This window comes from Moschus berezovskii, chromosome 16, assembly GCF_049115385.1.
Source record: "Moschus berezovskii isolate FMDL1 chromosome 16, NW_MosBer_1.0, whole genome shotgun sequence".
In the NCBI taxonomy this organism is placed as follows: Eukaryota; Metazoa; Chordata; class Mammalia; order Artiodactyla; family Moschidae; genus Moschus; species Moschus berezovskii.
In genome coordinates this window covers 49,913,455-49,940,413 of record NC_142475.1, presented here as the reverse complement: position 1 = coordinate 49,940,413, position 26,959 = coordinate 49,913,455, and the positions used below count along the sequence as shown (strand labels likewise).

General features: G+C 38.0%; 1 protein-coding gene across 4 annotated transcripts in view; it reads left to right on the top strand.

Annotated features, from left to right (window-relative positions):
- Positions 1-26,959, top strand: part of PREX2 (phosphatidylinositol-3,4,5-trisphosphate dependent Rac exchange factor 2) — a 293,115-nt gene that overhangs the window by 110,557 nt on the left and 155,599 nt on the right. For all 4 annotated transcript variants that reach the window (XR_008686780.2, XM_055432691.2, XM_055432693.2 and 1 more), the window contains exons 12-18: positions 1,315-1,418; positions 4,079-4,128; positions 7,173-7,248; positions 14,372-14,444; positions 17,047-17,189; positions 17,346-17,438; positions 21,341-21,489. Coding sequence is in view for 3 of the 4 variants with exons in the window: in XM_055432691.2 (XP_055288666.2) it covers positions 1,315-1,418; positions 4,079-4,128; positions 7,173-7,248; positions 14,372-14,444; positions 17,047-17,189; positions 17,346-17,438; positions 21,341-21,489 (688 nt within the window). In the remaining variant the exon portion in view is untranslated. The remainder of the gene's footprint in view (positions 1-1,314; positions 1,419-4,078; positions 4,129-7,172; positions 7,249-14,371; positions 14,445-17,046; positions 17,190-17,345; positions 17,439-21,340; positions 21,490-26,959) is intronic.

Genomic DNA, 26,959 nt, shown 5'->3' with positions numbered 1-26,959 from the left:
ACCCAAGTTTCCTTGAATTTTGGAGTATCAATATAATCATTTATTTCAATGACTCTTAAGGGATAAAAATGAGAATTATTAATAGGTAGATTCCATAGGAGAAATAAATAGCTAGTTCTGTAACATGTTGTAGGATTTCAAAATATTTCTTTTGATTTTATTTTTCTTTCACATATGTTTTCCTTTTTGACTTAACCTAGAAAAAGAGATGCCAGAAGGTGATGTTATCTTTTTGGCAGCAGTCATGTCTCAGTTTTATGGCTGTTAAGTCATTCATTTGGTTTGGATAGGTTAGGGTGAAATAGCTGAAACTTTGTATACGTCTGTGTGTGTTACAAGTCTTGTTTTTCTTATGGATTCACCTAAAGTAGTTTATTAGAATTAATCCTGACAGGTTTTTCTCTCCCTTCAACTTTTTTAGCAAAAAGTAAAGGTCAAAGTCTTATATCTAATTATGAAAATAGAACCCATTGCAATTAATTGTCTTTTCTGCAAATGTTGCATTCCCTGTAAAGAAACATTTAAATGTAAACTCTTTAAGATTTAATTTGAGGTTTTTCCTTTCTAAAACAGTTATGTTTTTTATTAGACTACCTATAAAATACTTCTGGAAAAAACTTGAAAGTTTAGTAGGAGTCTTTATAAATATGAAAATCTTATCCTAAGAATGAAAGTGAAGGGTGACCACTCTCATTTTCCACTGAAGAAAAAAAAATAATGTAAAAGAAAAGCATTTGTCAATGTAAGAAAACTGTTAAAAGTTTGTTATCAGTTACATATTGAATTTATTTAATGTACTCTGGAGATTTAAACACAGGATAAATGGTTAAGATACGTGTATGTGTGGTCTTGGCTTGATTGCTATGAGATAAGACAGATAATGCTAAAACTCACTTCTGGGGCTGAGAATCAAAGTATGACTCACTAGCTGGAGCATCTGCTATTCAAAGGGCACTTTTTGCTTGACTTTGTAGCATTGTGAAGAAATAGAAAACACATACTCATTTATTAAAGTGTGTATATATATACATACATACGTATCTATGCACACACAGATACGTATACTGTGCTAGCTGAATGTTGCTAACCTCAGTTTAGTTCTTCAGTCCTTCTGTGGAAATCATTAACTATATCAAAAAATCTTATCATTAATCTTACTGTTGAAATACTAGATTAGCATTACTGTTAGGGAAACAAAAGCTTTTGGTAAATCTAAAAAGTTTCAGTATTTGGGAATATGTGTTTTACAAATCTGTTTTTATCTTCTGCTTTTTAGATTGTCAGGATTTTAATATGCTGTTCTTACATCCTTAGTTACAGATAAACATCAATTCAAACCAGAACAGATGCTATATAGATTTCGTTATGATGATGGAACCTTTTATCCAAGAAATGAGATGCAGGATGTGATTTCAAAGGTAATGGCCTCTCCCACAACCTTTTATCAATGGAAGAATTCATGTTGTCCTACTGAAGCAAGATAAAATTTTGTAGGGAGACCAAAACTCTTCTGGTATAGAAAGTTTTTATGTGACATATAGAAACAATCCTCTTGGTGTTTTCTTGCCATTATAAGAATTGTAATGTTAGATCCTATTGTTTTTTTTTTTTTCCCTTATCTTGTTCTAATGCAGTGGCATCACTCAGAAGATTCTATCTATTGGAAACTATTTGACAAGTGGCAACAAGTGGTCATGATACTTGAATACATTTAACAAAAATACAAATTATAAAATTCATGAAATGTCATTTTTCTTTGTATACTTGGCAAACTGTGTATTGACATATAATGATCAAGTAGTATGGTGGGTCATTGCATAGATTTATACATAATCTGTTTACATTATTTGTTGAAATTTTATATTTTAAGAAAAATAATTTTAAGATATTTGTTATATGTATGTATATATGTTTTATGTATGTATATGTACATACACATGAATGTATATATGTGTACTTATGTATATGTGTATGTATATACAAATACCTATATGTATATACATGTATATATGTATTAAGTTCAGTTCAGTCACTCAGTTATGTCCAAAGCTTTGTGACCCCATGAACTGCAGCATGCCAGGCCTCCCTGTCCATTACCAACTCCCGGAGATTACTCAAACTCATGTCCATTGAGTCGGTGATGCCATCCAACCATCTCATCCTCTGTCATCCCCTTCTCCTCCTGCCTTCAGTCTTTCCAAGCATCAGGGTCTTTTCAAATGAGTCAGCTCTTTGCATCAGGTGGCCAAAGTATTGGAGTTTCAGCTTCAACATCAGTCCTTCCAATCAACACCCAGGACTGATCTCCTTTAGGATGGACTGTTTGGATCTCCTTGCAGTCCAAGGAACTCTCAAGAGTCTTCTCCAACACCACAGTTCAAAAGCATCAATTCTTCTGCAGTCAACTTTGTTTATAGTCCAACTCTCACATCCATACACGATTACTGGAAAAACCATAACCTTAACTAGATGGACCTTTGTTGGCAAAGTAATGTCTCTGCATTTTAATATGCTATCTAGGTTGGTCATAACTTTCCTTCCAAGGAGTAAACGTCTTTGAATTTCATGGCTGCAATCACCATCTGCAGTGATTTTGGAGCCCCCCAAAATAAAGGCTGACACTGTTTCCACTGTTTCCCCATCTAATTGCCATGAAGTGATGGGACCAGATGCCATGATCTTTGTTTTCTAAATGTTGAGCTTTAAGCCAACGTTTTCACTCTCCTCTTTCACTTTTTCACTTTCATCAAGAGGCTCTTTAGTTCTTCTTCACTTTCTGCCATAAGGGTGGTGTTATCTGCATATCTGAGGTTATTGATATTTCTCCCGGCAATCTTGACTCCAGCTTGTTTGTGCTTCTTCCAGCCTAGCATTCCTCATGATGTACTCTGCATGTAAGTTAAATAAGCAGGGTGACAATATACAGCCTTGACATACTCCTTTTCCTATCTGGAACCAGTCTGTTGTTCCATGTCCAGTTCTAACTATTGCTTCCTGACCTGCATACAGATTTCTCAAGAGGCAGGTCAGGTGGTCTGGTATTCCCATCTCTTTCAGAATTTTCCAGTTTATTGTGATCCAAACAGCCAAAGGCTTTGGCATAGTGAATAAAGCAGAAATAGATGTATTTCCAGAACTCTCTTGCTTTTTCGATGATCAGCAGATTTTGGCAATTTGATCTCTGGTTCCTCTGCCTTTTCTAAAACCAGCTTGAACATCTGGAAGTTCAGGGTTCACATGTTGCTGAAACCTGGCTTGGAGAATTTTGAGCATTACTTTACTAGTGTGTGAGATGAGTGCAATTGTACCGCTGTTTGTGCATTCTTTGGCATTGCCTTTCTTTGGGATTGGAATTGAAACTGACCTTTTCCGTGTCCTGTGGCCACTGCTGCGTTTTCCAAATTTGCTGACATACTGAGTGCAGCACTTTCACAGCATCACCTTTCAGGATTTGAAATAGCTCAACTGGAATTCCATCACCTCCACTAACTTTGTTCATAGTGATACTTCCTAAGGCACACTTGACTTCACATTCCAGTATGTCTGGTTCTAGGTGAGTGATCACACCATCGTGATTATCTGGGTCATGAAGATCTTTTTTGTACAGTTCTGTGTATTCTTGCCACCTCTTCTTAATATCTTCTGCTTCTGTTAGGTCCATACCATTTCTGTCCTTTATTGAGCCCATTGTTGCATGAAATGTTCCCTTGGTATCTCTAATTTTCTTGAAGAGATCTCTAGTCTTTCCAATTCTATTGCTTTCCTCTATTTCTTTGCATTGATTGCTGAGGAAGGCTTTCTTGTATGTATGCATATGTGTATATATGTATATCATATGCATGTTTGTACATACATATGTATGTATGTCACTTGTAGGTGAAAAATTAATAGCACAATTTAATCCTATTTTTAATGATTCAGGTCATATTATTTTTATGATATAATGTAACATTTGAATAACTTACAAATAGGTTAAAATTGTGTAATCATTTCAGAATAATCTATTTATTTCTAAATTTCATTGGTATGTCCATTGACTGATTTTACTTGTTTTTGACATATCTTTATTTTACAACAGGGTGTACGATTATATTGTCGTCTTCATAGTCTGTTTACTCCAGTCATAAGGTGAGTCTAGTTTCTAAATTCTGGGCAGCTTAAATGGAAATATTTATATTGCATATTAGGTAAATATTATTAAGCTGAACTTAGCTTATTTTGTTTTTCTTCCAAAGGTCAACATTTTGCTTTTAAAGATTATTTTAAGTAACAATTTATCTTAAAATATTTCAAAAATTTCTGGAGCTCTAATTATAGAGTTTCTTCTACTCTCTTTATTCTGATTTCTAAAATTATTTGCCATTAATTCATAGTAAGGAGAAGGAAATGGCAACCCACTCCAGTATTTTTGCCTGGAAAATCCCAGGGATGGAGGAACCTGGTGGGCTGCCGTCTATGGGGTCGCACAGAGTTGGACACAACAGAAGCGACTTAGCAGCATAGTAAATTATAGCCTTGATAATGAAATTATCCACAGTCAGTTAGTATTTAATAAATAATAGTTGACTAATCAGAGAGGATTTCAAAATACTATTTATTAATAAATATTTACCATTATGATTACTTGTATATTAATTTTTTCAGTTAGACTTATAATCCAATCTTTGGCTTGTAATTTATGTCACAGTATTTTCTTTTAATCATCTTTTATTGACAGAAAAAGTTTTGCACTTGAAACTTAATTAATTTGGATTTAATAATTTTATCAGTTTTTCTATACCATGTTTTTACTTCTGAAGAGATATGCCTTTCTGGTTTCTAAAGAGAAATTAGGATTCATTTTCAGTTTATCCTTTTAGAAAGATAGCAGAAAACTTTGAGTTTTATGATTACTAATAGAGATAATCAGGAGAATTGTATTTGTAGTATACACAAAATGATAGAACTGATATAATGTAATATAATATTAAATTACTTTAAGATGGCCAGATTTCATTTGGAGTTTATTGACTAAATCATATTTTTCAGAACAGAAAAATGAATGTATGATTTCTAAAATGAATGTAGAGGCTTTTCAGTCATGGATATAGAATCCAGGCATTTGATAGACAGTGTTTTTACTTTTCACTCTGGTTTCCAATTCCAAGGAAATGCAGAGCTTAAAAAAAAATTCCAAAAGAGCTGATTAAGTGTTGGAATGCCCACACTTCAGATCCTGAAAGAAAAAACAGAATCTTACCTATTACCCCTGAAAATGCCCTGTCCACTTTCACAAGCAGGCTTCACAGAGTAAAAAAAAAAAAAGTGGAAGAAACCAGTATTTGTTGGTTCTCTGCTATATTCCTGGCACAGACATTCTGTAAATATTTTGGATAACATAATGCTAAAACATGGTTGCTTGATAATAGCACGTGTATTTTTTTTGTACTTGCATGTGTGTTCAGTTGCTCAGTTGTGTCCAATTCTTTGAAATCCCGTGGACTATAGCCCATCAGGCTCCTCTGTCCATGGGATTCTCCAGGCAAGAAAACTGGAGTGGGTTGCCGTGCCCTCCTCCAGGGGATCTTCCCAACCCAGAGATTGAACCCATGTCTTAAAGTAATAGAAACCGATACTGGGTAATTTTTTCATGCCACGTGTGTGTCTCTGTGTATGTAGGTTTTATATATGAGAAAATGTGTTCTGAAAATATATTTTAGCCACGTGAGATTTTTTATCAAGAGTTACGTTCTAAAAGAGCTGATAAGAAGGAATTGTTCTTTGGCTAGAAATGACAATGGTTTATGAGTTGTCAAGGGTAAATTTATGGGGGAAAAAACCCATAAAGCAGATGGAATGTATGATAGTCATGCTTTTAATATGTATGAACTCAGCTTATGAAAAGAAAAATGACTTGAATGAAAAAATCCATAGACCCACATGTATTCTATAAAAACTACCCTGTCCTTCTTTTTGACACATATGGAAGTCAAGATGAAATGGGTGATGGGGTGTCAGAAACGGAGATAGATTTTAAAAGATTTAAAAAAAAAATCTGCTGTTGATTACTGGCTAACCTAGTACATTCACTATTGAAATCTCAGAAATTTCGTCATATTTTGGAGAGCTTTTTATGAGAGTAGATGAAATGATGTCAATATTAATTGTAAATTGCTGACAGAAGTTAAAAGAACCGTGAATGTAGCCAGTAATTATTTGTCACGTCAAGTTGATTGCAGTTTGGATTATTATTATTATTTTTTCTTTGACATTTTGAAAGACTCTCCTTTTCTCATTCCATTTTGATTCAGGCCAGCAAAATAAATGAATCATAGATTTCTGCCCTTGGGGTCTTGTTCTGATCATGAGCACTTTGTAGTTTTCTAACTAGACTTTGAAAGATTTCTCAGATCTGGGAACTTCTGCAGACAGGAGAGTCTGCTCTGGGTTCCCTTGGCTGCCTGGGGATGTGGTATGACTAAGGCCATGCTCTGATCAGACAAAATGACAAGGTTCTTCGTGTGTTTCCCTCTGGGGAGGCCTGAGGTCTGCTACTACAGCTGAGCCAACTGAATCATCCTCCAGGGTAAATCCTGCCTACCTGGAGAATTCAAGAGCAGAAATGCAAAGGGTGGCTTTATTCTCCACATTTTGAGGAGTTCTTTTGTAAACCCTGGCAACCCACTCCAGTACTCTTGCCGAGAAAATCTCATGGACAGAGGAGCCTGGTAGGCGACAGTCCGTGGGGTTGCAAAGAGTCGGACATGACTGAGCAACTTCACTTCACTTCACTTTGTAAACCCTGTCTTGATTTAAAGGGAAGGAATTCTGTTTTATTATTCTTTTATTAACGAGCAATTGTATTTCTAGCCAAGTTATTACCAGATAACATAGCAGTAATAATCAATTTGGATACAAGAAAATGTGAAAGAAGAAATGTCCTGTTTTGGTATCCTTGTGGGTTTCTTCTCCTGGTGTGAACTGCTGAAGAGAATTGTCAGGTGTTGTGTGAACCTTGTAAAGCTCCCTTATTTACATGTAAGTGGGGCAATCAATTCAGATTCCATCGAGTAAACTTTTCTGTTGCACACTGATACTGAATGAAGTATTCCTGGTGCTTATTTATCCTCTCTCTTTTTTCCCCCCTTACTCACCCTCTTGCTTAGTGTTTTTGGTTTCTCTTTCCTTTGTAGAGATAAAGATTATCACTTAAGAACCTACAAATCTGTCGTTATGGCCAACAAGCTGATAGACTGGTTGATTGCACAGGTAAATAGACAAAAATTGCTGAGTTACCTTTATGGCTGCTTTAAACTTTGAGGTGATTTAGGTATTTTAAAAACTCCCTACTTGCCAATGAGACGTGAAATGACTTGACCAAGTTCATACAGCTAGAATGAAGCAGTTAGGATTAACCTGGATCATCTGACTTCAGAGTTTTCAAACTTAATTTTTATGCTGTATTGTGATGAGATGTTTTGTGATCAAAAATATCAGCTGAGATCCATTCAAAAGACTAAGTATAATTTGAATATCACGAAAGAAAAGGTGTGCATATATACTAAAGTTTCTCATATGTTTTATTTACAGATTTTTTTAAGGTATCTAATGTTTAGTCCTAGCAAGTTATTCTAGTCACCCTGTGCCTTTTTCTTTGTTAGATGATAATTGTATCTTGGTATTATAAGCTTTGGTAGCCATCTGCACACATTGTAAATAAGAAAGTGCAGAATTTGTTGTGATTGCCACTCTGCTTCTCAGAGTGTGGGAGCTGACAGCTGGTACTGAGAAAATGTTATTTGCACCTCAAGGTATCAAGCCCATTAGAATATATATTCAAATATAAATTTATTTAGATGTTTTATCATACTAGATTAACTAATAAATAATCAAATGTTTTCCACAGGTTAAAGGAAATGCTAAAAACTGATATTTGCTTTGACAGAACTTACTATTTTGGAGAAGGGAATATGGCTTGGTTGAAACGTTGTCATTATATTTGGATATTTGAGTCAAGTTAGTTTTTTTGTTATTGAAGAAAATCACCTACATCTTATGTTACAAGTGAATAACAGTATTTGATGCTCAGTCATGGAAATGTTTATTTTTGCCTTAAATATAAATGTTTAAATCATATTGATTTATCTGTGCACATACATTTTAAAATTTTTATTATGTAATATTAACTTCTAGACTATCCAGGAACACCTGGTTTTGCATTTATAGTATTTAGATTATCTTATTGAGAAATTAATCTTAATGCAAACAGTTCTTTTTTAGATAAAACCCAAGTTCCAGTGTTCAGTGGGTTTACTAGTGTGAAAACCTTTTATAATATGATGATCAGTGTGTGTCATTGGGATTGGTTCTATGTTTGGTAATAGAGTTGAAATTTCACATAGAAATTATACTGTTACAGAATTCACTTGAATTCTTCTATGTTGATTATGTGAGAAAACTGAAGAAAGTTTTTTTTTTTTTTTTTTGGAAGCAAAAGCTAATACTGAATAAATATTTAGAGTTCTGACAAAGGAAGTCAGTCATCAACTTTTTTTTCCTTTTTGGCACTTTTACTTTCCAAGTATGAACATTAGAAGACTAAAATAAGTTGCTCAAAACCCAGACCAAGTTGCAGTTCTCTTTTACTTCAGGTTTTCTTTCTGGTTTGCTATGACAGTGCCTGTAGAAATGCTTGTCCATAGTAGAAATTGAAATAGACTAGGATACAGGTAATCTGGTCTGATGACAACTATGCTGTTAAGCAGTTATGCAAACTTGCATGAGTCACTTAGTCTCTCTAGATTTTATTTTCACAACTGTTTCCTGCTTACTGGAATAACTATATATATCAGCTCTTCTCCATCACTTAAGCTTTATGATTCTGATAGTGTAAAACTTGCACATAGGTAAGTATCAGACATAATTAACTCTAGCTTTAGATTAGGACAACATGGGCTGGCTTTGAGGAGAAAGGTATGGTAATGGAATGATAAGAGAATGGTAAATTAACGTTCTTAAGCTAAGATGAACAAGAGATTTTATTTTAAAGGAATGGTCTCTTTCCACCAAAGCCATCAGTTGAATAATCAGTGTATACTGTTGGTGATTATTAAAACAAGCTCTTACTGTGAATTTGACATTTAAGCAGATGCTTTGGTAAACCATCAAAACAGAAAGCAGACAGGGTTCCTGCCTTCAAGGGACTGTTAGTCATTTGGGCTGATTTTTACACTTCCTCTAAAGCTCTGCTTCATCATCATCTCCCCCAGTAAACTTTGTTGGATCCTCCAGACTTGGCAACAGTCTGCTTCTAAATTGGAAAATTAAAAACAATAGCTGGAAATCAGAGTCAGGGCTATGGGAAATCCAAGATGGCTGCTTGGCTTTTCCCAGCTCCCTGAAAAACCTCATTTTTTATTTTGATGGGTTAAAGCCTCCCTGGCTACAGGGCCTCCATAATGAAAAATAACGGAATATTAAGTTTTGTAAATTGTTAAATTAAGTTTCTAGTTTTGTTAATGTCTAGTGTTTACTAAGACTCACTGCTGAGACAGGTCCTTGTTACATGATACTGCTAAAAGATTTAATTAAGTTATTAAAAAGGATACTCTAGGTTAGTTTCTAAGGCTTATCTCAGTAACCAATCTTCAGATAAAGATCGGATGCTCCATAATGTACAACCAGGAGATTAACACCAGACTATCATCATTTAACGAATGAAGTCAGGTGACTTGGGGTATACCAGACTTTATCTAATGAAAGTTCTTAACTTATAATTCTTATTTTACTATTCTTATTTTGCTAGCTATGGCTATATTATTTTCTATGTCACTTGTTTCACTGAGCCTGTGATAAAATGCTGAACTGACAGTTCCATATGAGATCAATAATTGTAATAATGTGACTCTGGGTATGGGAAAAAGCAACAAGAGGAAATATTTTCCTGGACCAGGAGGCTAGTAAGATAGTGGTCCAGAGACTTTTGCTACTTGCAAGGCCTGGTCCAATTTTAGCACACTGAGTGGCCCATCACTTCCCTACACCTGGGAATGAGCCTTCCCAGCATTGCAGGACACAATGGCCATGAAATGGTGTCACATGGTCAGATATGTGGCTATGAAGGGACCCTGCTGACTGGAAGTTGGTACTTGCCAGCTGCCTCTACAAAGATTACATCATGACCATTGCAAGCTGCTGACCTTCAACACCCCCTGAAAGAAGTTCAGGGTGAAAATCAGGAATGAGGCACTCTGTGCTCTGAAAAAAAAAAAAAAAATCTGGCAGAACAGGCCTTCAGATAGTTAGATCTTTTCAGAAAAAGGTTTTATGAGTTCTAATTCTTGCATCTTCTCATACCTAGAAAAACACTGATGTCATTAATGATGAAATCTGCTTTGGCTATTAAAAATTTTTTTTTTTTTTTACAATTAAAAGTCAAAATAGAGTAGCTATGGTTCAGACATCCTGGGAAATAACTATTTCCCAGACATCCTGAAAAATGATATTATGGGTGTGATTTCAGATTAGACGCTGTGACCTAATTTAGAACTTAATGCTCCTGTAATGCATTTTTGCTTCTGTACTTTGCTTGCGGCTCGTAAAACCAAAGTTACTCCATTTTAAGATAACGTTGTTTTTAAGTAAAGATTCCTAAAATTGTTTTTGAAAAAATTAAAAAAAAATAAAGGAAAAAATATTAAAAAAAAAAAATAAAACAAGCTCTTACTGTGAATTTAACATTTAAGCAGATGCTTTGGTGATTAAAAGAAACCATCAAAACAGAAAGCAGACATGGTTCCTGCCTTCAAGGGACTGTTAGTCATTTGGGCTGATTTTTAGACTTCCTCTAAAGCTCTGCTTCATCATCATCTCCCCCAGTAAACTTTGTTGGATCCTCCAGACTTGGCTCAGCATCTTCCTCTGTGGTCCCAGTTCCCTGGATGTATCTGTCTTAGATAATCCCACTTTATATTTAAACTGTCCCCATGATTCTTAGGGTGGGGGCTGGTTAATCTATGGGCCAGCACCTAGTATAACACCTTTTGGGGAGTATTGACTAAATTGGATGACGGTGGTAACATTGACTCAACGGACATGAGTTTGAGCAAACTCCAGGAGAGAGTGAAGGACAGGGAAGCCTGGCGTGCTTTCAGTCCATGGGGTCGCAAAGAGTTGGACACATCTTAGTGACTGAACACCAAAACAACAACTTATATATTTTAAGTGACTTGGTTCTTCAGATTTCAATTATTTGAGGGCAGGGAAGTGTTTTGTGTTTGAGTGTTTTACTCTGTTACTTCTAGCACTTAGCACACTGTGTAGCAAAAAAAAATAATCTTTTGTGTGAATGTATGAACATTACTAGCAGATTTTGAAAAGGTACTGATGCATTGTCTAAAGATACAGATTGTAAATATCATGATCATTAACAGGAGGATTAGGGAGGGGTAGAGTTGTTACAGCATAAGGTGGCACTTGTGTTTGTCCTTGATAGACTGATAGGTAGAATTTAAGGCATTGAATGGAGTGAATGATTCCCTGAATGAGAACGAGGGTGGAAATAAACAAAAGGGAGTCCTGGCAACAGTCTGGAAGCCAAATTGATGACAGCAAAGGTGACCTAACCTTTGGAAAATAGGTCTGGAGAGGTATAATGAAGTCAGGATTATGGGAAACCTGCAAAGCCCAACACAAAATGTTGATACTTTATGATTATAAAAAAAGAGAGAGTTTAAAGTTTTGGTACATGATATTCCTGTGTGTGTGCAGGCTTAGTCCCTTCAGTCCTGTCTGATTCTGTACGATCTTAAGCACAATAGCCCTCCAGGCTTCTCTGTCCATAGGATTCTCCAGGCAGGAATACTAGAGTGGGTTGCCCTGCCCTGCTCCAGGGGATCTTTCCTGTATCTCTTAATGACTCCTGCGTTGGCAGGCAGGTGCTTTACCACTAGCACCACCTGGGAAGCCCAGTATTCCTATGTAAGAAAGTTTAATTCTAAGGACTTTCCTGGACTTTGCCTTCCAATGCAGTGGGTACTGGGTCGATCCCTGATCGGGGAGCTAATATCCCACATCCTCGTGGCCCAAAACCCAAAACATAGAACAGAAACAGTATTTTAACAATATTGACTTTAAAAATGGGCCACACCAGAAAAAAGTCTTTAAAAAAAACAAAGAAAACTTAATTCTATAATGGCAATATTAGAGAAAGTACAGGAGTACAATATTAGAGAAAGTACAGGAAAAGAATTATGGCAATTTAGAAGTGCGATGAAGAAACATTGGATTAGGTGCTGACATAGGAATGAAATAGAAGCCAGAGAGAAGAAAGGATGGATTTGGTACAGTATTGTTGTTGTTCAGTCACTCAGTAGCTCAGTCATGTCTGACTCTGTGACTGCATGGACTGCAGCATGCCAGGCTTTCCTGTCCTTCACTATCTCCCAGAGTTTGCTCAAATTCATGTCTGTTGAGTCGATGATGCCATCCACCCATCTTATCCTCTGTCTCCTTCTCCTGGCCTCAGTCTTTCCCAGAAGAGTATTGTACCTAACAGCTAAAAGATAGGGCTAGAAAAAAATGAGATAATATGTAAGAAAGCACTTCTTAAACTGTAAAACATACAACTGTAAGGTTATATAGACACAGATACAACAGATACATACATATATACATATATATTCATATACATAGTCAGTCCTGTTGGTATCTAGGAGATATTGGCCCCAGGACCCTTGCAGATACCAAAATCCACAGATGCTCAAGCCCCTTGTATAAAATGGCATGCATTTGCATATAATCTCCCATATCTTTTAATTAACCTTAAGATTATTTTTAATACCTGATGAAATGTAAATGCTATATAAATAGTCACTGATTCTGAAAATTCAAGTATTACATTTTGGAACTTTCTGGTTTTGTTTTTTTTTCCCCTCTGATTAGTTTTGATCGTGGTTGGTTGAATTTTCAGATGCTGAAGCCGTGTTATAGAGGGAAGAGTGTATATGAATTAATACTTGAATGAATAGATGTTTTCTAGATAAAAATCATAACAAAGGATTGCATTAGGCATTCTTTTGGGGATCAGTTATGTGAGCTAATTTTTATTTTTTCTGGCAAGAGAGCGAAAGAGAAGCTTGCATTTGCTGACTCCACTGAACAACATACTCTTAGGGTCTTACAAGTCACACTAGATTGATAGGTTTCTTTGGAGGCACTTAAGCCTCTTGTTGAAAGTGAAAGAGGAGAGTGAAAAGGTTGGCTTGAAGCTCAGCATTCAGAAAACAAAGATCATGGCATCTGGTCCCATCACTTCATGGGAAATAGATGGAAAAACAGTGGAAACAGTGTCAGACTTTATTTTTTTGGGCTCCAAAATCACTGCAGATGCTGATTGCAGCCATGAAATTAAAAGACGCTTACTCCTTGGAAGGAAAGTTATGACCAACCTTGATAATATATTGAAAAGCAGAGACATTACTTTGCCAACCAAGGTCCGTCTAGTCAAGGCTATGGTTTTTCCCGTGGTCATGTATGGATGTGAGAGTTGGACTGTGAAGAAAGCTGATCGCCGAAGAATTGATGCTTTTGAACTGTGGTGTTGGAGAAGACTCTTGAGAGTCCTTTGTACCGCCAGGAGACCCAACCAGTCCATTCTAAGGGAGATCAATCCTGGATGTTCATTGGAAGGACTGATGCTAAAGCTGAAACTGCAATACTTTGGCCACCTCATGCGATGAGTTGACTCACTGGAAAAGACTCTGATGCTGGGAAAGGTTGGGGGCGGGAGGAGAAGGGGACGACCGAGAGTGAGATGGCTGGATGGCATCACCGACTCTGTGGACATGAGTTTGAGTGAACTCCGGGATTTGGTGATGGACAGGGAGGCTTGGCGTGCTGTGATTCATGGGGTCGCGGAGAGTCGGACACGACTGAGCGACTGAACTGAACTGAACTGAAAGAGCAAGGCCATTTGGTGGCAGGTGATAGAAGAGATGATGCGTAATGATTTTTACTTAGCAAGCTTTATTTAGTGAGTTTTCAACTATAGGATATTTCTTTGATGCATAATTGGGATATATGATCAAAGAAATAAGGCATCATTTGTGGTAGCAATAAATTGTAGTTACTCATGTATTTTCATTTTTAATCAAGCATAATTTTTCTCAAGAAATAGTAAATCTTTGTTTTTAATGTCAAAAGAAGATATTTTCATAATCAAGGGAATGTTTGATAACAATTAGATGCATTGTTAGTGGGCTTCTGCCCACTAACATCAGTCCTAATGTATGAATGGCTTTGTCAGAACAGTGCTGAGAATGTCAAATGTGGTTACAATGCAGCAAAATCTTTGGTCGCCTATTAACTTGTACAGGGCTTTTGTGGTTGACAGGGGGATTGCCGCACCAGAGAAGAGGCAATGATATTTGGCATTGGGCTCTGTGACAATGGATTTATGCACCATGGTAAGCATTTTTATTCTGGACGCTTCCAGATGTATTTCACTGTTTTGTTTTGTCAAGATATTGGGAGTGTCTCAGTGGCCAGGGAAGTCCTCTAAAGATGAACCAGCAAGACTGTCTGGGTCTTGCCACGTGTCCCTGTTGGGCCACCACGTCTGCAATCAGTGTCTCCACAAGTATTGTCTATAAGTTGCCATGACTTTTTCCCCTAGACTGGTTCTGAAAAAGCAAGAGCTTGAACTAGAAGTTAAAAAAAACAAAAAACAGCTCATGTATCTCTTTGAAACTATTCTAGGTCAGACCCATGGGTTTCTTTTTTTCTTTAATGCCAGTATATATTAAATGATTAAATGGCAACCCACTCCAGTGTTCTTGCCTGGAGAATCCCAGGGACGGGGGAGCCTGGTGGGCTTCCGTCTATGGGGTCACACAGAGTCGGACACGACTGAAGCGATTCAGCAGCAGCAACAGCAGCATAATTGCATATTTATAGTGACTCTTTTAGGAAATACTTTCAAAATTTGAGAACAAAATTATAAATTTCTGGAAACAAGTTTCTTTTTGACTACTGATTAAAGATTGAATTTCTTTCTTGTTTGTTGACTTCATTTCTCTTAAATTTATAAAAGTAATGAGACTTAGTTTTCCCTCTCTAAGGAGGGAAAGATCCCTTTCATACGATCTTATGGATTCCATAAACCCAAACCATCGCTTTCCATTGTTAATAATATTTGCCTATGTACTTATTTGGTAGCTCTTGTGCCTATTGGCCAATTATATTCAGAAATTACTTTTTCTGAAGAAATAAGAACAGAAAAGTAGCACTGATTTTGAAAGCCTCTTTGATTATCGTTTGTTCCTTTGGGACTTCCATTACATCCCAGTGTCTCTGGACCACAGGAAATACTGGTCTTTGAAGAGCCAATTATAGAATGGAAGAAATGACATCATTATATGGAATTAAAACTATAATATCAAGCTGAGAACCTTCAAAGATTTTGATGATTTTACTCCTTAAAGCATCAGCAAGCAGCAATTTTATCTAAATATTTATGTTAAAATATTGGGTTGCAGTAAAGTTTTTCCCTATGGAAGTCTCTGTCAGTAAAGGCACAGCCAATTGGGCTCATGCCTGGCCTTATGGATGTTTTCTCTCCCTGCCTTTAGACTGACTGTTTGGTGGAGGAAAACAGTAGAAGCAGAAACACCATGTGAGTTTGAGGAATCCCGTAGGTTATATCGGCAAGGCCTACCTGTGTGAGTGCTAAGTCGCTTCAGTCCTGTCGACTTTTGCAACTCTATGGGCTGTAGCCCACCAGGCTCCTCTGTCCAGGCAAGAATGCTGGAGTGGGTTGCCATGCCCTCCTCCGTGTGATCTTCCCGACCCAGGGATCAAACCTGCATCCCTTATTTCTCCACATTGGCAGGTGGGTTCTTTACCACTAGTGCCACCTGGGAAGCCCTAGGCAAGGCTTACCTTGATCTCAATTATATTCTTCTTCCTATTGTCAGCTACAACTTATGTTGCCTTTTAATTTGTGGTTGGTAGTTTCATTCGTTAAATTTATGTTGCCAGCAGTTTTCCATTTAAAGGTCAATCCATACATATAACTGATCAACAGTTATGATTTGGAACTCCATTAGAATAATGAAACAAAGGAGCTATTTTTTTTTTGGCCTACTGTATGCCAAAACATTTAAATTTGTTACATTTTTGTTTTGTCCAACATTATGAAGATTTTATTGTCCACATATTATTGGTGAGGAAACTGAAGTTCAAGGAGTTTAAGTAACTTCCCCAGTGTTGCTTCCAGAATAAGACTATACGGATCGATAAGTAGAAAGAAGATTTCTCTTTTAAGACACTTTGACAGCTGTCAGGATCTCACTGAGTACAAATTCTTTCTATCAGTATGTAGCCTTATTTTTTAAAAAGGCTAACAAAATATACCTTATATCATTAGAGCATGCCAGGCAGCTTTGGGATTTTGGGGGAAAATGCTAGTGTTCAGATAAAAGGGAAAAACTGACCTTTGCAGAAATAAGGTTATTTGAGAACAGGGTTTTTATGCAGATGACTAGGAATTAGTGGAAACTAAAATCACATTTCACCCAGAAGGCAGATTTCTGGTTTGAAGTGTTGGAACAAAAGTGACTACGGTGAGAATTGCTCACACACATAAAGGTTACATTTAACCCATTTGAATTTTCCCATAATTGTGCAGGATAATAAAAACAGAAATGTTTTTGTCTTTTACTTAAAATGTTTACTACAAATTCAAAATCCTGTAGGAAACTATGTTTTGAATTGCGTGTATTTTTAAAATTCAATATAATCTTTTGAAAGTAAAAGTTGAATTTTAATCTGGAAGGCAGCAGATTTGGTTAAGTCAAAAAACTTTATCATGAAAAGAATATTACTTATCTTTGAAAATTCAAAGTCCTTTAGGTAACAGTAATTGAAGGAAACATCAGCTTGAAATTATAGAAATTAAAAAGTATGGTTGGGATATTTGTGATTGTAACTTGTTCCAGGCTGAAGGTCTGGAAGGTCTGAAGGTGTGGAAAATGAGGTTGATTTGGGCTACTTGCTATGTTTCCATAGTGCTTGAAAAAAGTGAATTCAAAGACGAACCTCTACTTTTCCGTTTTTTTGCGGATGAGGAAATGGAAGGGTCAAATATGAAACATCGATTGATGAAACATGATTTGAAAGTTGTGGAAAATGTTATAGCTAAATCCTTATTGGTAAGTCTATTACTATGCTGTGCAAATTTTCTTCTTTGTTAGACATTGATGGATTACATAAACATGTTTGGTGATACAACGTATCATTTCAGTCTGTTTGATTTGTAACTTTTTTCATAGTAGTTTTGTTAGTAATGTTAATATTTTACATTTCAGATTAAATCCAAGGAAGGCAGCTATGGTTTTGGATTAGAAGACAAAAATAAAGTTCCAATAATAAAGTTGGTGGAAAAGGGGTCTAATGCTGAGGTAATGTAAATTAGTGTTTTTATTTAAATTTTTTGTCTGTGACATACACATTTAAAAGTTTTAAACAAACTGAAATCACCCTTCAAGTATCTTTATTGAAAATAATGATTCTGAATAATCTTATTCTGAGGTTCTTTGTAATACTATTGGGATTTGTGAAAGAGGGTGTCTGGGTGGCTAAGGATAGTGGGGGAGGTATTGTAAAGGTTATAGCTTCAACTTGACCTTGTAGGAGTCCAAGTGGCTTAGTCCATGTCTGAGTCTAGCCTGCAACCTGGTGGAGACTGTATAGGGTGGGACTATGCATGTTACGTGATTCTTCCATTGAATCAAGAGCTGTGTCTTCTATTTTCTTATCACTTAATTTTTTTATTGTGGTAAAATACATATAATATAAAACATACTAAACATATTTAACGCTACAGTTCATTGGCACTAAGTACATTCACATTGCTGTGCAACTCTCACCATCATCCATCTCTCAATATTTTCCACCTTCATAAACTGAAACTCTGTCCCCATTAAACCGTAGCTCCCCATTTTTCTTCCTCCTCTGTCCCAGCCCCTGGCACCTGGGATCTGCCAGTGAACTTTCTGACTCTATGAATTTGACTATTCTAGGTACCTTGTGTAAGTGGAATCAAACAGTGTTTGTCTGCACCCAGTGTGTACTGGCATGCATTTTTAAGCTTAGCTTAATGTATGTCCTACAAACAAATGGTACTTTCTTTTTCCTCCTCCTATGGTATACAGTAGGTTCTCATTAGGTATCTATTTTATACATTAGGTAGTGTGTGTATCTGCTAAGATCATGGCATCCAGCTCCCTTGTGTGTGTGTGTGTGTGTGTTAGTCACTCAGTCTTGCCCGACTCTTTGCGACCCCATGGACTGTAGCCCACCAGGCTCCTCCATCCAGCCCCATTACTGCATGGCAAATAGAAGGGGGAAAGATAGAAGAAGTGACAGATTTCCTCTTCTTGGCTCCAAAATCACTGCAGACGGTGACTGCAGCCATGCATGAAATCAGAAGACCATTCCTTCTCAGCAGGAAAGCAGTGACAAACCTAGACAGTGTTTTGAAAAGCAGAGACATTACTCTGCTGACAAAGGTCTGTATAGTCAAGGCCATGGTCTTCCCAGTGGTCATGTATGGTTGTGAGAGCTAGACCGTGAAGAAGGCAGAATGCCAAAGATTTGATACCTTCAAAATGTGGTGCTGGAGAAGATTCCTGAATGTTCCTTGAATAGCATGGAGATCAAACCAGCCAATCTTAATGGAGATCAACCCTGAATATTCACTGGAAGGACTGATCCTGAAGCTGAAACTCCAGTATTTTGGTCATCTGATGCGAACAGGTGACTTATTGGAAAAGTCCCTGATGCTGGGAAAGAGTGAGACCAGAGGAGAAGAGGGCATCAGAGGATGAAATGACTGGACAGCATCACCAATGCAAAGAACATGAACTTGAGCAAACTCCGGGAGATGGTAAGGGACAGGGAAGCCTGGTGTGCTGCAGTCCATGGGGTCACAAAGAACTGTGCATAACTGGGTGACTGAACAACAATATCAACAGTGTGTGTCTGTGTGTGTGTGTGTGTGTGTGTATGAAAGAAAAAGAAACTGAAGTCACTCAGTTATGTCTGACTCTTTATGACCCCATGGACTGTAGCCTACCAGGCTCCTCCATTCATGGGATTCTCCAGGCAAGAGTACAGGAGTGGGTTGCCATTTCCTTCTCCAGGGGATCTTCCTGACCCAGGGATCACACCCGGGTCTTCCACATTGCAACCAGATGTTTTACCGTCTGAGCCACCAGGGAAGCACCCCCACCCATATGTGTGTGTGTGTGTGTGTGTGTGTGTGTGAGAGAGAGAGAGAGAGAGATTCATAATCCTATCATTTTTGGTTATCTTATTTAAATACAATTTCCATCAGTAAAGCAGATGCTTTGATTGATTTTCTCATTGGGTTAAGGCTGATTAATGTACTCTCACCTCACCAGACTTTTAAACAGAGGAATCTCCCAATCATCCATCCATTCACTCATTCAGGAATATTTATTTAGTACCTGTTATGTGATTGACAGCATTCTAGGCTCTGGGAATACAGCAGTGAAGGAAATAGACAAAATTCTCTGCCCTCATGGAACATGCGTTGTAATGTTCTGTCCCAAGGATATTGGGTTTAGAGTGTTCCTACCTCTGTCTGCCTTGTAAAATGCTTAATCCTCAAGCAAATGTCTCTCAGTATATAAATTTTTAATAAGGATTGTAAGAATGAGTAAAGCATGGCTTTTAGCTTTGAACCTGTTTAAAGTCAGCAGCAGGCTCTCACTCATTCTAGCTGCTGGTGCCTGAGGTCTCTGCTTTTGTCAGCCTCGTGAAAGACAAAGCTTATGTTGCTGTTGCTATTCACTCAGGCCTGTCCGACTCTTTGCGACCCCATGGACTGTAGCCCACCAGGCTCCTCCATTCATGGGATTGTCCAGGCAAGAATATTGAAGCAGGGTGCCATTTCCTTCTCCAGGGGATCTTCCTGATCCAGGGATCAAACCGGAGACTTTTGGGTCTCCTGCATTGGTAGATGAGTTCTTTCTGCTGAGCCACCAGGGAAGCCCACCAGCTTTATGTATAGCGTATTAATGTCAGAGAATATAAATCTGCTCAGGTCATACCCTGTTAGTGGGCCTGGCCAACAAATAACTATTTTTGTTAATTTTCTATGATGAGGAAATGTTTTCCTCATTGTCATATGATGTTCTTGGAACCCAGGTTCACCTGACTCTGCTACCAATAAAATGCCCTCTGGTATGCTGCAGTCCATGGAGTCGCTAAGGGTCAGACATGACTGAGCGACTTCACTTTTCACTTTCACACATTGGAGAAGGAAATGGCAACCCACTCCCGTGTTCTTGCCTGGAGAATCCCAGGGACGGGGGAGCCTGGTGGGCTTCCGTCTATGGGCTCACACAGAGTTGGACACGACTGAAGTGACTTATCAGCAGCAGCAGCAGCCAGGTTTTCATCCTTTAGCTAGTAACCAGCATATGTTATAGTTTATAGGCAGTGTGCATGTGTGTGTGTGTGTGTGTGTGTGTGTGTGTGTGTGTGTGTGTGCTTAGTCATTTCTGACTGTTTGTGAACCCATGAACTGTAGCCCGCCAGGCTCCTCCATCCATAGGATTTCCCAGGCAGGAATACTGGAGTGGGTTGCCATTTCTTCCTCCAGGGTATCTTCCTGACCCAGGTATCCAACCCGAGTCTCCCGAGTCCCTTGCATTGGCAGGTGGATTCTTTACCCCTGTTCCACCTCATTTTTTCCCTTTTAGGCAGTAGGGTTAGTTAAGAAGATTGGCCTGGTTGGCATGGAGAGATAATGTCTTCCTTGTTGTCCTTCCCACATGTTGTGATCCATGTTTGTTGGAGTTCTTCCTTGGACTCCAGGCATTTTTCTCTCCTGCTCTGAAGACACCTATGCTGTGTCAGGCTAGAGATGCATATTTGGTTGTCATCCAACTCTGTATAGAGGTTGTAACTTTCTGAGTTAATTGGATGGAAAACACAGGCAAAAAATAATTAACCTGGGATTTGACTGTAGTTAAAAGGATGAAGTAAGAAGAACTATTAAAGATTACAGAAGAAAAAGGATCACAAGTGAGGTACAGTGTTAAGTCCTGGAAGGAGGGAGAGTTTCAGTAGAGACGGGTGATCCAATGAAAAACTAAATCAAAGAGAGTAACTGCGTTCTCTCTTCCACAGTTCTGTATTGTGACGTTGTATAAAAACATTGCAGATGTGTTAAAATGTCAGAAATCACTAAGTTCTAGACCTTTTCAGATGCTAAGTCTGTAAAAAATGTAGGTTTCTTATTAAAATAATTTTTTTTCTTTTTCTCTCCTAGATGGCTGGCATGGAAGTTGGGAAAAAGATTTTTGCGATTAATGGTGACCTAGTTTTTATGAGACCTTTCAGTGAAGTGGATTGCTTCCTGAAATCATGCTTAAATAGCAGAAAACCTCTAAGAGTTCTTGTGAGCACAAAACCAAGGGAGTAAGTTGTACAGTTTATACAGTGTTTAAAAACATTAGACATTTGCCAGTAAAATAGAAAAGTTAGCAAAGTCAGTGTCTGAAATTAAGCATCTCACTGCTTGAATGTTTGAACCACACCAGCATCACTGATCCTGGTCTTTAGATGATGGAAAAGTTATGTTGCTTGTGATGGTTAAGCTACTTTATGTTGCTACTTAAAGCAGGTTAATTTCAGCAGAAATAATATTTTCCTTTTGTTACCCAATTTTTCTTCTTTGGGTTGGGTTGAGCTTGGTTATGAGTAAGGAAAACTAGTAGGACACTTGGTGATGGAAACTTTATTCCCTCACGCTCCCTTGGATTTCAGGGACTAGGAACTGATGAGACACCTTGTGTTGATACACACAATCTGTTGCTTTTCAGTTGCTCCTGTAGTCAGTTATTCAGGTCCAACTCCTGGCTACCATATGGACTGTAGCCCACCAGGCTCCCCTGTCCTTCACAAACTCCTGGTGAGGGGTCTTTTCCAATGAGTCAACTCTTCGTGTCAGGTCCGCAAGGGGATACACATAATTGCATCTTTATAAAATGGGAGCATGATTAATGATCTGGGGACTTTTTGAAAAATAAATAAGATTGTGGATATACATGGGAAGCATTGGCTTTTGGTCTGCAAATCATCGATGATCTAGTGTCCCTGAATCGGATTTCCATGACTTGTTGAACCAATTAATTAATCAAGAGAATGCATGTAAAGTACTAAGCATAATGTCTTAACATACTATGATTATATCCGTATTACTCTTTAAAATTGAATTATATTATTATTCTATAATAATAAGCAACTTCATTCATTTTAAGATAAATGAAGGTTACCACTTCAGAAGCAAAAAGGTTTATTTTAACTACTTATGAAAATATTCTAAGTATATATGGTATAGTGTCTTCCCTACCTTAATATATATTTTCAGCAATAGCCGAGTTCGTCATTTATCTTAGGAGTTGAAGTGCAGTGTAATGGGCTAGATTCTATAGTGTCATCCAGGTAGAGGCTCTAGCTTCTACCCATGGCTTACCAGGGGGTCTGAAGGAGTGAGCACGACTTGTCAAAGTTAGTAATTTAGGAAGACTTTGAGACAGAGGGCAGCAGATAATCACAATAATGTCTTTTCTCTAAGCCTTGTTAAGATCTTTCATTGTCTTTGCGACCATGACCAACTCTTTTACGAGTCCATGGAGAGTAGCCCACCAAGCTCCTCTGTCCATGGGATTTCCCAGACAAGAATATGGGAGGAGGTTGCCATTTCCTTCTCCAGGGGTCTTCCTGACCCTGGTGTCAAACCCAAGTCTCCTGCCTTGGTATGCAGATTCTTTACCACTTAACCACCAGGGAAGCCTAATTATGATCTGTTACTGCCCTTTTATCCAATCCTATCTAAGGTGAAGCTTACCTAGTTGCCTATCTCTGGATTTCAGTTCAGTCCCTCAGTTGTGTCTGACTCTTTGCAACCCCACGGACTGTAGCACACCAGGCTTCCCTGCCCATCACCACCCCCAGAGCTTGCTTAAACTTAAGTCCATGAAATCAGTGATACCATCCAACCATCTCATCCTCTGTCATCCCCTTCTCCTGCCTTCAGTCATTCCCAGCATCAGGGTCTTTTCCAAAGAGTCTGTTCTTCACATGAGGTGGCCAAAGGATGGGAGCTTCAACTTCAGCAGAAGTCCTTCCAATGAATATTCAGGACTGATTTCCTTTCGGGTGGACTGGTTGGATTTCCTTGTGGTCCAAGGGACTCTCAAGAGTCTTCTCCAACTCCACAATTCAAAAGCTTCAATTCTTCGGTGCTCAGCTTAAAGGTCCAACTCTCACATCCATACATGCTACTGGAAAAACCATAGCTTTGATTAGACAGACCTGTGTTGGCAAAGTAATGTCTCTGCTTTTTAATATGCTGTCTAGGTTGGTCATAGCTTTTCTTCGAAGGAGCAAGCATCTTTTAATTTCATGGCTGCAGTCACCATCTGCAGTGATTTTGGAGCTCAAAAAAATAAAGTCTGTCACTGTTTCCATTGTTTCCCCATCTATTTGCCATGAAGTGATGGGACCAGATGCCATGATCTTAGTTTTCTGAATGTTGAGTTTTAAGCCAGCTTTTTCACTCTCCTCTTTCGCTTTCATCAAGAGGGCTCTTTAGTTCCTATTTACTCTCTGCCATAAGGGTGGTGTCATCTGTATATCTGAGGTTATTGATATGTCTCCCAGCAATCTTGATTCCAGCTTGTGCTTCATCCAGTCAGTCCAGCATTTCATGTGATATACTCTGCATGGGCATTTAAAAGGAAAAGGACAGGCTCGAGAAGGATGAGGCAGTAGGATTCCAGAGCAATTATTAGTAAACTGAAGGCCCTCACCATGGTTCCTTGGCCCCTGATTTAACCTTGTAAATACTTTTCACTGATCATAGACATTTCAATTCAGAGGACTGGGAAGTCATCCACTTCAGTACTGAATAGAAAGAGGCAAATCCTCAGTCTTAGAAGTAGGTGCTAGATGAGCAGGGTTGAACCTGGGTCTTCTGACTCTTCCTTCCATGTTTGCTGCACTGTATCTGCAATCCCATATTTCTGGTCCAGATTCAAGTCTCTCTTTCACCACTTGCTTGTTAATTGTGTTGTTTCAGTATCCTTATCCATAAAAAAATGGGGATGGTAAGAGTGTTACAGAGGTGCTGAGAACTTAAATAAATCCAGGTTTGCAAAGAACCTAGTCGTGTGTTCAGCACATAGTATGTCCTCCAGTGATGTTATCTGTGATGCTTATCTTCTTTTATTTCATTTTTTCCCCACTGCTTCTTTATTACATGAAAAATAAGTTTCACATTGTATTTCAAGATCGTTTTGAGAATTGTTGTTGTTCAGTCGCTAAGTTCTGTCCAGCTCTTTGAGACCCCATGGACTTCAGCGCACCAGGCTTCCCTGTCCTTCACTATATCTTGGACTTTGCCCAAACTCATGTCTGTTGAGTCAGTGATACTATATGGAATACTCAAGTTTTTCCTTTTTATTTTTAATTTGTCTGAAATATTGTACCCTTTCCTTTATGCCCTTATTCTAGCATATGACTCCTGTCAATCATTCTCATATTTTCTTACAATGGCCACTTATAATTTATGTAGTAAAAAGGCAAAAAATGAGAGGCAAATACAACAGAATTTTTCCTTTGAACCCATCTGTATTTTACATGTTGATTACATCAAGGAATTTTTCAGAAAGCTTTCTAGCAGATAATTTAGTGCACTCATTTTCTACAGGAAATGAGCATTCTTCTTGTATAAATTTAATTCTTCATTTAGTAGTATAGTGGTTCCAGCAGGGAAATATATTTTCCAAAGGTCATTTTATGAAGAGAGTTACAGTGCTATGAACAAAATGCATCTCTCAGTGTTCTGTACAAATTTTGTTAAAAATGTAATAATCTTGAAGATTAGAGCAAAGTTAACCTCAAATAGCAATGTAAAGATAACTTTACTCAGAAAGAGTTTTGAGAGTCCATTATGATTTTTTCACAGTCCAAAAGCAATAATAATTCACCATGGCCAGAAAGCTCCAAGTTATTTCAGGGTGAGTCCTAAGTCACTTCAGTCATGTCTAACTCTTTGTGACCCTGTGAACTGTAGCCTGACAGCCTCCTCTGTCCTTGAAATTCTCCAGGCAAGAACACTGGAGTGGGTTGCCATTTCCTTCTCCCAGGATCTTCCTCACCCAGGGACCAAGCCTGCATTGCTTATGTCTGTTGCAGTGGCAGGTGGGTTCTTTACCACTCATGCTACCCGGGAAGCCCATTTCAGCAAAAGTGAACTCTCATTCAAGAACTGTCATTCTCTCATTCATAGAGAAGCATGAGCTACCTCTATTTTTTATTTCATGCTCAGAAGATGTGTTTATTCCCTTTTATTTTCCTTAGTCAATCTTCCATCTTCCAGTGTACCTTTGACAGACCTGAGAAGCAAGGTGTTGTAAAAAAAACAGATATAGCCTTATATATCAAAGTGTTTTATTAAGGATAAAGGATTATTTTGTTCCATAAGCTCAGTGCCACCAATATACATACCACTTCATAGTGTGTAACCTAATTTATAATAACGTTTTCAGGGCTCCCCTGGTGGCTCAGATGATAAAGAATCTGCCTGCAACTCGGGAGACCTGGATTTGATTCCTGGGTCCAGAAATCCCCTGAAGAAGGGAATGGCTACCCACTCCAATATTCTTGCCTGGAGAATTCCATGGACAAAGGATTCTTTAAATTCTATAATAACACTTTGAGGCTTTCCTGAAACAGATAGTTTGCATTTCTATCACGGATTGCCGGAATGCCTGCCAGGGTTATATTTGAAATTACAGGGCCAGCCTCTGCCTTCAAGTCTAAGTGCAGTGTGTAGCTTTCTGAAGTTTTCTAGACACAGCATTGCTCAAACAGCTCCCCCAGCTCTTTCATAAACAGCAAGTAAGTGCTGCTCTACCTAACTTCAGACTCTGTCTCATGTTCCCTTGAAATGCTGCCAGCTTTTATTTCATGATTAATTCATCATCTTTTGGAAAACATTTTTGTTTCTTGGGCATCAAGTGCCATCCATCAACATTTATTACATGGTATTCATTTGTCTTTGCTCTCTCTGGCAATTTATTTAGGCTCATTTTTGTTGCTATGATGTTGTGTCTTATCTCGAGTTCCTGCTTTTCATTGTTGCTCTCCGATTTCTGCCTTCCTTCCTTGGAGTAGCTTGTTTATTACTCCCTCCCTGGTTTGCCATGACGGCTGACTCAAGATCTCCATCTCTTCCTCTTCATTTCCATGTGGGTTCATTAAAAAATATGGCTTTTCTTATTCAGATTTACCTTTTGATGTGTTATCCTTTTAAAATTCCACTGAATGAACACTAAAGTTAATCATATTCTTAAATAAATGATTTTGATACTGTGTTTGACAGGTCTGTTTTTTAAAATGAGCTCTTTGTTGTTGCTCTTTGCTGAAGTTCCCAACAGGTAGAAATGGATGAACCTTGTGTTTCTTTTATGTTAATTTTAAAAGTGAGATTTCACAGGGTGCACCAAAGGCTTTGTCAAAGTAAACTAGGGAGAGAAGCTTCCATTGTACTAAGTACTTGCACAGTTCACAGCATGAGACAGGGCAGTTTACCAAAGGTTTCTCTTTTCACCTTCACTGACACCCTGCAAAGTATTTTTAACATCATCATCTTTTTGCTGATACTGGATCAGTTAAGCAGTTCATCCAAGTATTAAGGGACTAAATCAATATTCAAAGGGAGGTTGCTATGACCTGAGCCTGTTCCTTGGTCAGGATATTCTACGCAATGACTGTGTTCAGTGGGAGATCTTGGGTGCCTATTCTGGGTTCCTTGGAGGTGCACCCACCATGCTTGTCCAGCCCAGTTTCTTTCACACATTAGACCCCAGATATATATCTA